The sequence below is a fragment of the Poecilia formosa genome, unplaced genomic scaffold (assembly GCF_000485575.1).
Source record: "Poecilia formosa unplaced genomic scaffold, Poecilia_formosa-5.1.2 Scaffold76, whole genome shotgun sequence".
NCBI lineage: Eukaryota > Metazoa > Chordata > Actinopteri > Cyprinodontiformes > Poeciliidae > Poecilia > Poecilia formosa.
The window spans coordinates 21,965-34,480 of NW_006800015.1; the positions used below are offsets into that span (position 1 = coordinate 21,965).

Here is a 12,516-nt window from a genome sequence, read left to right on the forward strand (position 1 = left end):
TCAGCCGCCGTTTTCATTTTTCATATGTGGTTGTGTAAAAAGCTCACCTCCTCCAGCGTGGTGTCAGACACGCCGTAGCCCCCAAGCTGAAGATCGTCCAAGTTGGCATCCAGCGCAGTCAGGAGGGAGCGATACGATGAGGCGTTGGATGAAGTGAAGGGAGGCAGAGAGTAGACCACATCACCCCTCTGGGCTTCTTTAAGCCGTGCTTCAGGAAGATGAGCTTGGATGAAGGCCTTGAGGTCAGCACTGTCAATTCGCTCAGCTTCTGGGCTTTGGATCTGTGAGACAAACAGCAGAAGTTTTTTTTCCTATCTGGTAACATAATCCTGTATACTGAGACAATGATTTGGAGTTTTAACATTTGGAGAAGAGTTTATACATTTATTCTTCAAAAAACAAAGGTCTGCAAAACAAACAACTTAGCACTAAGAGAGAGAGAGAAAAAAAACTTCTAAAAAAAAACAGAAATAAGCTAAATTCTAAGTACCGGTTGTACAAAATACAATATAAATGTCAGACTAAGAATGTGGGAGGGTTTAAGAGAGAGTCACCAGGTTCTTGCCTTTGGTCTGAACTTTGGGCAATCTGGTGTTTGAAGTAGGTAAGGTTTGCCATATTGTTCAGTTTACAGCTGTTCAAGTCGTAATTTAAAAAACATTACCTTTAAGTTCAGAGTTCTTCATAAAAAGCTAATGCTACGTTTGAACTCGTTCGCGCACAACACAAGTTAAAAATGTAACTCCCGCGAGTGCCGTCAGTCACAAAAAACAGCTAAAGGTGTATGCATGTGTGCACACAGTATGTTGCAAAACTCAAAGCTAATTTTAAGGAGTTTATAGCTTCAGTCAGCTTTGAAATGTCGGTGGTGCCTATCTCTCAATGAGAATGTCAAAACCTAGAATTAATTTCCACATGGGCGGTCAAGTTTCTCCATAATAGCAGATTGTGAAATGTTTCAATTTATGCCGGCCAAGAGCTATCCTTGACTGCTATGATAAACGAGAGATATTCAGGTTCTCCCAGCGCTGTGGGGATAAAGGTTGTGCCCTACCATCTCTCAACTCTGTGTTATGCAAATATTATGACATTGACAACAAGCAGCTCTGGCGTAACATGAAATATTTGACTTACTAGATGGAATAAATTCTGAGCACAAATTCATGTTGAAGGAAAAAAATAACAGCAGTAAGAGAGTGTTCACTGGTTTAATATCAGTTTTCATTGCTTTTGCTCCGACATGCCTGCATGCCTGTGAGGATGATTACCTTTTTGGTGAGGGTGAGCTTGTAGCCTTGACCCAGCTTGTCTTTCAAGTAGAAGGGTGAGCCGCAGCATTTCAATCCACCTCTCTCCAAGAAGGCGATCCGGTCGCTCAACACTTCAGCCTCGTCCAAGTGGTGGGTGGACATAATAATGGTCCGGTCTGAAAGGACGCACGTATATGAGAAAAAGCTGCGTCGTTGACTCGGGGATTATTGAACCAATAAATACAGATCAAACACAGTTATTACAAAGGAAACGGAACAAGAAATATCATCGTACAAACTGTCATAAAAAAAGCAGTTTTATGAGTGTTTGTTTCTGAAATTGACTAGGAACTCTCACTGCAATAACTTCTGAAACAGACCTTAAAGCTAATTTTTTATCTTTCGATTCCAGTCAAGGCTTTATGAGCATGAATATATTGTTAAGTCAGAGATTTTAGCAATGCAGTTGAATGTTTTTTTTTATTTTTTATGTTGGTATAATTTTATAACTTCTGTGCACTTCAAAAACTAATTTAGAACGCAAGTTTGAATTTATTGTTGGATTTCTACAAATGGTCAAATTGGTAAATGTACTCCATAAATATTGGGTGTGCAGTTCTGACTTGAGATTGTGGAACTCTTTCTGGCACAAATATAATATAATAAAAAAGAATTGTACAAGTTCACTTAAATGTTTAATTTAAATTTTATGCAACAGACCAGGTTTTTAAGAGTCCTCTACAAACATTCAATAGATTTGAGGTCAGAGCTTTAAAAGGGCTACTAATTAAAAAAGGCTACTGTAAAAAGCCCCCAAATTAATATGCCGTTGATGCTGATGATCTGTGTTGTATAAACTTATGACCAGAACTATATTTAGCACATTAGTATTCTTTTGTTTCTGCAGCAGTTACCTTAGCACTGAAAGAATGCAGAACATTTACAGATGAATTAAGTGGCATCTCATTTTTTAATACAACCGAAGGAATCCCTAGTTGCCGCTTTCAATCTGACTTCATAAACAAAAGCAGCTGTCCCATGAACAATAAAACAAGTTTTTTTTATTTTATAAACCTTTGGACTAACTCACATCTGGAGGAAATTGAGGCTTCAACAGCAGACATGGAAAACAACACCATGCAATTATATAAAAAAAGCTAAGAGTCAAATACAGAACAAAACCAAAACAAATAATAAGAAACATAAAAAAAAAATGAAACAATGAATTGTCATCCTGCCAAACGATGATGTCAGGGAATTACACCCCTTAAAAAGCAATCATCTGATAAATAATCTGAACAGCAAAACGAATAAGCAGGCAATGTAACTCATTGAGAAGTAGTCTGCATGACTGCTGCAAAAGGCAGCGGTAACGATCAAGTCTCTCTGGAAACAAAAGCCAAAGACTAAATTGTTTTATTAAATCCCAGGCAGCGACATTTCCGCCATAGTTGTCCATGTTGTTGACATATTTTCAGGGGAGTGACTCTTCTGAGACCATGGTGGTTGAAATGTCACGATGTGGAGCACATCGGCCGCCTCTGGCTCAGTGTAAGTTGCTGTTAGTTGACCTGTGATATTTTTTTTTGTCAAATCAAAGCAACTTCTGGGTCACCTTTGCCTGAGAGCCTAAGCTGCACTATAAATGACCAGCAAAGTATGGATCACAACAAAATCGGGCTTCAGCTATTTTCTGGAAGTTTGGCTGTTTGATCAGAATGTTATGAAATCAATTTAGAACTTAAATGACATAGCAGAAAAAAAAAAAAAAAAAAAAAAAGATTTAAACCAGCTATTTTAAGACAGCTTCATCAGCAGCGTTCTTTCACAGCTTTGCCAGGAATGCTGAGTGACTGTGGATAAATTCATTGTGACAGGCCTTACCGCTTCCCTGCATCATGGAGTTTGTAGTTTTAACACAGCATAATAACTACCTCATACTGAAAATGCAGTACAACGATAACCAAATATCAGTAGCTAGAGTTACAAATCACAGAATAAATGGATGACACCAGAGCAGAGTTCTTATATTTAAAAAAAAAATAAATAAATAAAAAATGAAGCAGCACTGGAAATATAAAATTACAAATTCAAATCATAGCCAAATCTATTTTAAGACCCAATTCTTAAGCCTTGTGAAGGCCGAAGATTATTAGATTTAGGAATCAGATTGAAATTCTTGTAACAAGCTGTGGGTGTTTCATGCAAAAGAACTTAACTGCAGCTGTAACATTGGTACATGGTAATAATAGCCACAGTATTGACTAATATAAAGTGCATTTTGTCTACTGTCGGTATTTAAGTGAGACTCACTCTTCTTATGCTGAATAACAATGTCCCAGATGCTGCGCCTGGAGCAGGGATCCACTCCCGTTGTGGGCTCATCCAGAACCACCAAGCGAGAGCCCCCAATGAAGGCGATGGAGATGGAGAGCTTACGCTTCATGCCACCTGACAAGGTGTCAACCCGCTTGTGTCTGTGAGCGTACAAGTCCGTCTCCTCCAGGATCCTAGAAGACGAGTCAAAGGAAAACGTTTAATCTCGAGCTCGTGTGGACATTTTTTTCCCCCCGCGTTCGGGCTGAGTGTCGGCTCGTTAAGTTCCATTAATTAGCCATCAGAGGTTTGCCTTGCAAGAGACGTGGAGCGTTTTTGCCTTAAGGTACAAGCTTAATACCGCTCCTCTTGTAAAATCGAAACCCTCCAGAAAGAGTCTCATGATGCAATATAGCTTGAGATGAAGCAGAATAAAAAATGAATTCTGCCCTAAACTGATTTAAGAAGTTGCAAAAAGGACTAAAATAGATAGAAATATTACACGTTCTTGTAAAAATACATTCCTGCAACTTCTTCCCAGTGCTCGGCCCTGTGTCTGTGGGAGAAAAAGGCACTTTGCAAATAATGAAAATCTGAAGTAAGAACTTATTTCAATGATTCGAGTTAGAACTACCGCTTTCCAGAAGCCTTGACATTCTTATAAATCACAGTAGTTATTGCTCTAAAATCTGTTCAAGTAAAGAAAATCACTACATTAATTTAATACTCTCATATTTTATCCCACCAGTTTATTGAGCTAATATTTCTCCTAAGATTCTCATAATGCCCACACTTTCTGATTTCAAACTTGAAGAGGAAGAAAGACTCTACGCAAAAGACACTCTTCAACATCCTCTGGGGGGGAAAAAAATGAAAGACCAAATTTAACTGGTACATAATCTTTGAGTCTTTTGGATGCATTATATATAGCAGTCTCCCTCTCTGACAGATTTGCCACTCACGTGCGGATTTGCTCTCGCAGTTCTCTTTGTGACCACTGTGGGGCCTTGATCTGGCCGTACAGCAGCAGGTGCTCCTTGACAGTCATGTGGTCGAAGAGGACGTCATATTGCATGCAGACTCCAAGCTCTTGGCGGACTTTTTCTATGTTTGTCTGCATGTCCCTGCCATACACCTCGATGGAGCCAGACGTTGGGGGGTACAGACCAGTCAGGAGGGACCTGCAAGCAACACAGGTTAGGACAGAGCTTGAAAATAAAGTCAAAAAGATACAAAAGGCGAAGAAAACCGCTTTTATTCCACTTTTTGATCCACATGTTTCTCTTGAACAAGTTCTTATTACTAGTTTTTATGGATTAAAAAAAAAATATCATTGTATTTCCTCAATGTTATTTAATCTGGTAATGCCACAGAACTCATTACATGTCCCCCTGGATGAGCGCATCAGCAAAATGAGTCGCATATTAAAATGTAAATGTAAGTGCTCAAGTTGATGAAGATCCGCCGGGCTAATTTCTACTGCTGTGCATTTGCTGTGCCAGATTTGGACAGAACAATCTGTCTGTCAGCACTGAGCCACTGAAATGATTAAAGGGATGCACACATCTAGTCTTAAAAGCAGCTGCATCGGTTATCACGAGTTGGGACTCACAGATAAAGCCGATAAAACAACAAAAAACAATAAGAACGGGTCCACACGTACATGGTGGTTGTCTTGCCAGCTCCGTTGTGACCGAGCAGTGAGGTGACATGACCCTCATGGAAGTTGACATTAAGGTTTTGAATAGCTGTTTTGTCGCCATACGTCTTGGTGAGGCCGTGGAGTGCAACTCCCACTGGGAGCTCAGAGAAATCCTCGCCGGCTTCGTAGGAGAGGCTGCTTTTGCCTGAGAGAAACATAAACATTGAGGCACATTGCAAGTCAAACAGAATTGGAGCAGGAGCTAAATTAAAAATGACAACAAATTATAAATAAACGAGAGACGCAAGAGGAAGAAAGAGCATCCTTGTCATGTGTACCTTTGCCTTTGCCGTCTGCAAAGACAGGCTGGTTTTTCTGCATGATGTTGGAAAAGAGGAGTCCTTTGCCTGCACTTTTGTTTGTCTGAAAACTGCTGCACATGTCAGTCCAGAAGGAGAGCTTGAACGGGAAATACCATGGAGCTGGGATTCCATATTTTCCTGACGGGTTACAAAGAGAGAAGTAGATGTGTTTGAAGAAATGAAAACACCCAAGGTCTTAAAAAAGACGTGTCTGCAGCCGCACACGAGAAAGAAGCTAGATTTATCATTTAACTCAAATGCTGCATTTATGATTCTGAGTTAGAAGTTAGGAAGTCTTAACAAAACAACCCAGACTCAGTTTGTTGTGTCAGAGAGGAGACTGAAAAGAGCCTCATTATTTATCAACAGAATGATGAAACCACATCGTCCAGGAGATCAAACAGGAAATGGTGATGTCATAAAATTATACTGCATAGTAATATAGACGCAGAAAAGAGAATGAAAATATTACATTTTGTAAGGAGTTATATATATATGTATATATACAGTCATTTTGTTAAATTCAATTGTTTATAGAAGTCCTATTAGACATTATGGAGTTCTTGTTGTCTTAGTAAAGTAAAACTAAAAACCACGAGTCCTTTTAACCGATTTTGGAGGCTGGACACCTGCTCCAGGAAATCAAACCCGTGACATTGTTGCATTGAATAAAACTAGGATTGATTCAGTCTATATTTGTTCCAGCATTGGGTTAGGAAAATGATCAAAATGTTGATGGATTGTATTCCAGGAGTTTTTATAGTAGAGTAGATGTGGAAATATGATCAAGAACTGCATCAGAAAGTAGCAGCACAAACTAACAGCAACCAATAATTAGAGGCTTCACCTGGGAAAACTGTCCTGATGTAGGCCCCGATGAGGAAGTACAGAAGGGAGTCAATGAGCAAGAACCAGCACAGCCAACCAAACGTTGATGTGTCTCCAGCTATGGGCGAGGTGTAAGAGTTGCTCCACTGAATTCCTAGAGGAGGATAGAAAAGTGAATGCTTGATTCAGCTGGCTGAAATATCAGAAACATTCTGATGGTATTCAGGTATTCACACGCTCATACCTTCTCCCTGGGCCTCGTAGCGGGAAATGTATTGACTGGCATAGCTGAAGCAGGTCGGTGAAAACAAACTCTGTCAGAAAAGTGAAGAAATTTTTGACAGGAGATCAGGAGCAAAGAAATACATCCTTTTTTTAATTTTTGTTTTTTAACAAATCTATGTAATGTGAAAATGTGGCTCTTTCAAAAATACAGTACAAAGATGTTTTTTCAAGGTAAATTGGTTTTAGATATTTGTAGTCAGAAAGTCTGACCTCTGATTAATACTCATCAGACAGCAGGGAGTAAACTTAAAAAAAAAAAAAAAGACTAAGGTTGTGCCATGAAAATGAGTGCACAGATTTTTAGAAAATTAAAATTAGACAAGTCCTTCACCACACGCTACCTTTCAATATGCTGGAAAACAAAAAGATGAGATGTCGATTTTAATTTTTTTTAGTCGTTATATTTATACAGCAAAACATTTTGGAGTAAATAAACTAAATTATAGCTGTCTTTATCCCCAAAGAGCAATTTTTAAAAATAAAATAAAATTATTTGGTCTTAATTATTACACAATAACCATGCTAGTTTTACGCACATTATAAAAACAAAAAAACAAAACATAAAACCACTTCAGAGTATGCTCACCAGAGCGCTCTTCTGGGAAAGCGTCAGATTAGTCTCGACGGACATGACTATGATGAACGGGAAGAAGCTGAGGATGTAGATGAGGCTTCCGCTCAGACCAGCGATGTAGGTCTTGTCGAAGAAGGAGCTGATCAGGTAGCAGAAGGAAATGATGTTCAACCCGACGTCGCAGAGGTAGAGGAAGATGAGGAAGCCGTTGCTTTTGGGTAGGATGTTTCCAAACTTCAGCACCAGCGTGAGGACGATGATGGTCAGGATCAGGAAGCCGGCGCACTCCAGGAACCAGGCAAAGAAATGACTGAGCTGATTCACACCCATCATTTTCATGTACTGCAATTGGAAGGGAGATGTTGTGGTGAAGTACGTCTTTATGGAGAATGTGGCAAAAAAGATGTCTAAACTAAAAGGAGACTGGATAAATAAATGCCACACTTTATATTTTTCTTTATTTGTAAAACATTTTGAAAGCCTTCTATTTTGCAGTTGTGTGCTCTGTTCCCATATCAGATTAGAATAATAAAATGAACTGCATATTGTGGTTCCAACATGATAAAATGTTTTAAAAAAAAAAGTTATATAGGTATAAAATCTTGTGCAATCACTGCAGTAAATAGCAATCGGTCTTATTGCCTATTTACAATAAATCAAATAAATCATAAATTATTAAAAGCAAGCAGGCTACAACACAATGCCGTCGGTTTTCAGGAAGAGAAAAACACGTTACCTCATGCAGCCTCAGCTCTCTCTCGTGTACAAGTTTTTTCACGAAGTCAGCCACGAACAACACCCATGGTATCATCAGCAAGAGAGGGAAGACAAAAGAGATGGCCTCCAGATACCTGAGAAATACAGAGACGCCAGCTGTCAGTCAGACTCTCTGCAAACCAAACATCCGGGCAGATGGAGGGGTCTATCCGTCCGTCAGTCAGTCACCGGCTTGACAGAGTGAGGAGAACATGGGTATGCTGACAACCGCATTGTCATTCTTGTCCTGCTATTGTTTACAAAAATAGATTAATCCGTATTGTATTTTTCTATTGTTTGACCACTCGAACTAACAGCCTGAAAATTTTGATTTTGGTGCATGCAGTGTGACATTTACTTATTTTTTATTTTTATTTTTTACAGATATTTTCTCAGAATGTGTACTGTTTAGGTGACAAATAAAAAAAAAAAAAGAAAAGAAAAAGGCAGGGCATAGTCTCTTATAGCTGGTCAAAAGGCGGCCAGCTGGGGAGAGAAGCTCCACTGGCTCTTCTGAGATGAGATATGAGCGCTGCTAAAAGCTGCACTCCAGGGCAAGTGCACACATAGACATTAAATTCAGCAATAATTTATTGAAAACCATGTTGCGTGGCAATGGACAAGTTAATGTCAAAACCATGTTGGGTATGTTTTACACAGAGAGAAAAATGCTGTTCTTTAAGGAGTTTTTTTTTTTTTTCTTAGTTGCATGGGATATTCAGTATATGGAAGGTTTTCAGAAATGAATGCACAATTACAGCGAATGTCAATGTACATGGTTCAGAGCTAATTACACCGTGACAGGTTCCTGTGAATGACTACTTACTGTCATTCTCAAGTGGCAAATGAATAATGGAATAGCATACATTATTCCAGATCAATGCTTGTTCCCCCTCAGTGAGAGCGTGTATCCTTTCACGCCGCCTTGCACGCATTTATGCGTCGACTCCGTGCACATCCATTCGTACGCGTCCGCTAACGCGAGAAAACTCACTCGTCTCGCAGAAAGCAGGGATAGGGAAAGGCCTGCAGCTGCACGGCCGGCTCGGTGACTTTCTGCCCGGTCTGGGTTTCGATGATGGCCCGGTCGATGTTCTCCTGCAGGTAGACGAACCCTCGGTTGTAGCGCATCGTGTGGCTGGCAGAGATGTGGTTGTCCTTCACAAAGTACGGGTTCCGTGCCCGGTCCGTACGCATGACGTTGTCCATGTGCATTCGGATGGTGTAGCTGACTTTGGGAGGCAGTTCAGTCGAGGAGGAGGAAGAGGAGGATCTGGCCTCACGTTTCCTTGACGAGTCTTCGGTCTTAAAGATGACACCTAAAGAGCGTACAGCACATGCAGTATGTATTCACAAATCAACGGCTTGTTGCCTTTCATAAGCTACAGCTTATTTTTGCTAAGCCTCCTAATCTCAGCTCATTATTAACAGCCTTTAGAGAAAACAGCGAACCGACACAGATGCACATAGAGAAAGCTGTGAATTATCACATACTGTGACAAAATAGCATCTTGTGCAGTTGAAAGCCAAGCTGTAGCTCTCTGTTGTGTAGGATCTAATAAGCCATCTTGTGAAATTTTCCTATTTTCTCAGTTTAGCATAATAAACTGCATAAACTGTTTGTTTTTTCTTATGTCGCTATGGCGTTCTCCTTTTTATGTTGTCAGCATTTTGATTTGTCTGCTGAAATGTGCTACACAAATAAACTTGCCTGTGATTCTTTTATTTTTCCAATGATCTTGATTAAATGAGATAGCTCACACTTAACCCAGTTGTCTGAAAACACAACGTTCACATCGGTCCAAACAGAACCAGACTTGCATGGCAGATGGATGACCTGATATTTACTCACTTGCATAGAGCTCACGGTTTTTGGCGAGCTCCTGGGCCACGGCGTTGAGCTCCTCAGCGGAGTCATAACCACGGTAACGGTCAAACTTGATGCAGGAGGAGACCTTCACCATAAGATTTGACAAACTGCTGATCTGATCAAGTATTTTCTTGTTCTTATGCAGCATCTCTGTGATGTTAGCTGTGAAAGAAAATACCTTTTAACAAGAAATAGTCAAACGTAACTGCTGCCTTGTGATAAGAACAACACTCTTTGTTGTGGAAGTTGGTACTGTGAGAAGGACACTGAAAGACGGCTATTTTTTTATGCGTGATGAGAAGATCTCTAAATATTCTGGGCTAAATGCAACCATAAAATGTTGCATTTAGCCCATTTCAAAAGGTTTGCAGAAAATCTTTAACGTATCATCAAATCAAAAGCTACAGGTTCCACTCTTTCAATTCAATTTCATTTGTCAAGGGTTACATGTGTTCACATCTAAAAGATGAGATATTTCTTCTGTAATGCATTTTGTCTCAATCCCATTTCACAAATTCAATTAACTGTTTTGGTCCATGTTACCAAAGTTAATTACATGACTAAGTAATTATGCATACCATAAATTTAGATGGATTAGATATCCAATGATGACTGAATCTAATAAATCTTCTCAAACCACTTTCATCCGATTTGAGATGGGAAATGTGAACCAATGTAAAGAGTTATGAATGTATAAATTTGAGGAAAGAGTGAATTTTCATATTTTCCTGCTGCCTAAAATTCTTATAACAATGTGAAACAATACTATGCTCTGCTCTGTTAAATTGTAATGTTGACATATACCGCATTCCTTTATTATGACCCCAATTAGTTCAAAAACCTGAATATCAAAGGTAGACCCAGAAAAACCTTCTCAGAAACCGTAAATCCCCCGTTTTGCACCTAAATCCTAACAGCAATCGTGTTTTCTGGCGTCATGGATGTTTTAGACAAGTAATAAGTAAGAGAAAAATCTAAGTTTTGAGCTGGTATCTGCAGCTTACAAAAGTAAGACCCACAAATGCACACTCACAGAAGCTGCTGAGCGTCTCCTTTATGCTGTCGACATTTATGTCTGTCTGCATCTCAATGAAATTCTTCACAAAGGAGCTGTTGAGGGAATTCTGCCAGAAAGGTAGAAAGAGGGAGAGAGAAAGAGAAAGGTGGAAACTATGAACATCATCAAGATTCAGCTGCAGAAACTCATCGAAGACCACGGCAAGCTTTATCTTCAGATTTTCAAACGACAGAGAGGCGGCTGGCATAATCAGATAAAAAAAAAAAAGCAGCCCTGAGATTTTATACCTGCAGCATTGGCAAAGTGGAGCTGAGTAATTCGGCTGACTTTATGATGTAATTTGAGGATTCGATCCAGTCCTCCGAGGATTTCTTCAGATTTGCAAACTCGTGCAAGGTGGCATTGGCCTGAGCAAAGTTAAGAGAAGGACATGAAAGAGTAAAACAATTGTGCATCAGCAGAAAGTCCAAACTTTGTGTGTTTATGCTAACTGTGAGTGAGTGTTGCATTCAACTGAAAACAAAACCAGACCTGCCAAAAGTTTTACCTCATACCAATAAGAGCATGTGCAAAGAAAAGACGGCACTATGACCAAAAGAATAGAAATACCAAAACGTTTGGAAGTCACCCCATGTTGATAGCTTAACCAACTGAGATTGTTCTGTCTTTACAGTCTAATGATAATGTATTATTTGTCTGTATAAATAAGTAGGCCCACAGTGTATTTGTAAAACCAAGAAGTTTGTATTTACCTTCTCCATTACAGCCCTTGTGGCAGGTGTGTCAGGTGTGAAGAGGATCTCGCCCATCAGCATTGGTTTGAGGAAGGCCCAGGCGATGGCTCCGCCTGTGGTACTGACCATGTCCAGATACATGTTCATGCAGAAGGGTGCTGCCCAAAAGGGACGAAGGAGAAGCGTTAGGTACAGAGCTGAATGGCAATTGGAAAACATGCAAATTAGATTTTAGATTTAGAATCTGACAATTTTCCCTCAAAATTTTTTAAGGGAAAACGGGAGCCTTAAAATGTGTTACAGTATATAGTTAAACTGGTGAAAATGAAATGTATCAAACTGAAAGATCTTCAAAAAGATATTTGATTGTAGATTTTTTTTCTCCTTTTTTTTTGTTATTCCAAAGTTTGAGTATTCACAATTCAGAGGACTTGTCCAGTTTTACCTCATCGCATGCGGTCATACTAAATAAATTTGAAACTATGTTCTAATGAGGATTAGTTGTCAGATTACCTTTTGAAAATAACAACCTCTAAATAGGTATTAAATATACTTTTCACTAAGCTCAAATTTGTATATTAAAATGTTTTTTTATTGGTCTAATGTAAAAATCTAATCTTAAGCGTCCTGTTTTGATTAGCTATAAGTGGAAATATCCTTGTAATTAACATAAACAGAGACATAAAAACATCATTGTGTATTTAACCTTTATCAATGAACTTGTCAGTAATATTTGAATAGCATTAATACATGTTAAGAAAACCCTCAAGGTTAGATACTGTGGTATCTAAAACAAGAATTTCCACTAACACATTTTTTAAAAATAAAAACGAAAAAATGATTGGGGCTTAATACTTAGACTCTAAGTATTAAGCCCCAAA

The 12,516-nt window shown here is 39.1% G+C and overlaps 1 protein-coding gene across 1 annotated transcript in view; it reads right to left on the minus strand.

Annotated features, from left to right (window-relative positions):
- The window catches only part of abca12 (ATP-binding cassette, sub-family A (ABC1), member 12), a 64,350-nt gene that overhangs the window by 21,958 nt on the left and 29,876 nt on the right, over positions 1–12,516 (minus strand). Inside the window, exons 36-50 of the mRNA XM_007556025.2 lie at positions 11,654–11,793; positions 11,189–11,308; positions 10,917–11,007; positions 9,866–10,045; positions 9,008–9,332; positions 7,994–8,108; positions 7,270–7,599; positions 6,643–6,712; positions 6,418–6,552; positions 5,547–5,708; positions 5,230–5,413; positions 4,529–4,747; positions 3,564–3,760; positions 1,269–1,426; positions 48–281 (exon numbers count right to left, since the gene is read on the minus strand). Of these exons, the coding sequence (XP_007556087.1) occupies positions 48–281; positions 1,269–1,426; positions 3,564–3,760; positions 4,529–4,747; positions 5,230–5,413; positions 5,547–5,708; positions 6,418–6,552; positions 6,643–6,712; positions 7,270–7,599; positions 7,994–8,108; positions 9,008–9,332; positions 9,866–10,045; positions 10,917–11,007; positions 11,189–11,308; positions 11,654–11,793 (2,660 nt within the window). The remainder of the gene's footprint in view (positions 1–47; positions 282–1,268; positions 1,427–3,563; positions 3,761–4,528; positions 4,748–5,229; positions 5,414–5,546; positions 5,709–6,417; positions 6,553–6,642; positions 6,713–7,269; positions 7,600–7,993; positions 8,109–9,007; positions 9,333–9,865; positions 10,046–10,916; positions 11,008–11,188; positions 11,309–11,653; positions 11,794–12,516) is intronic.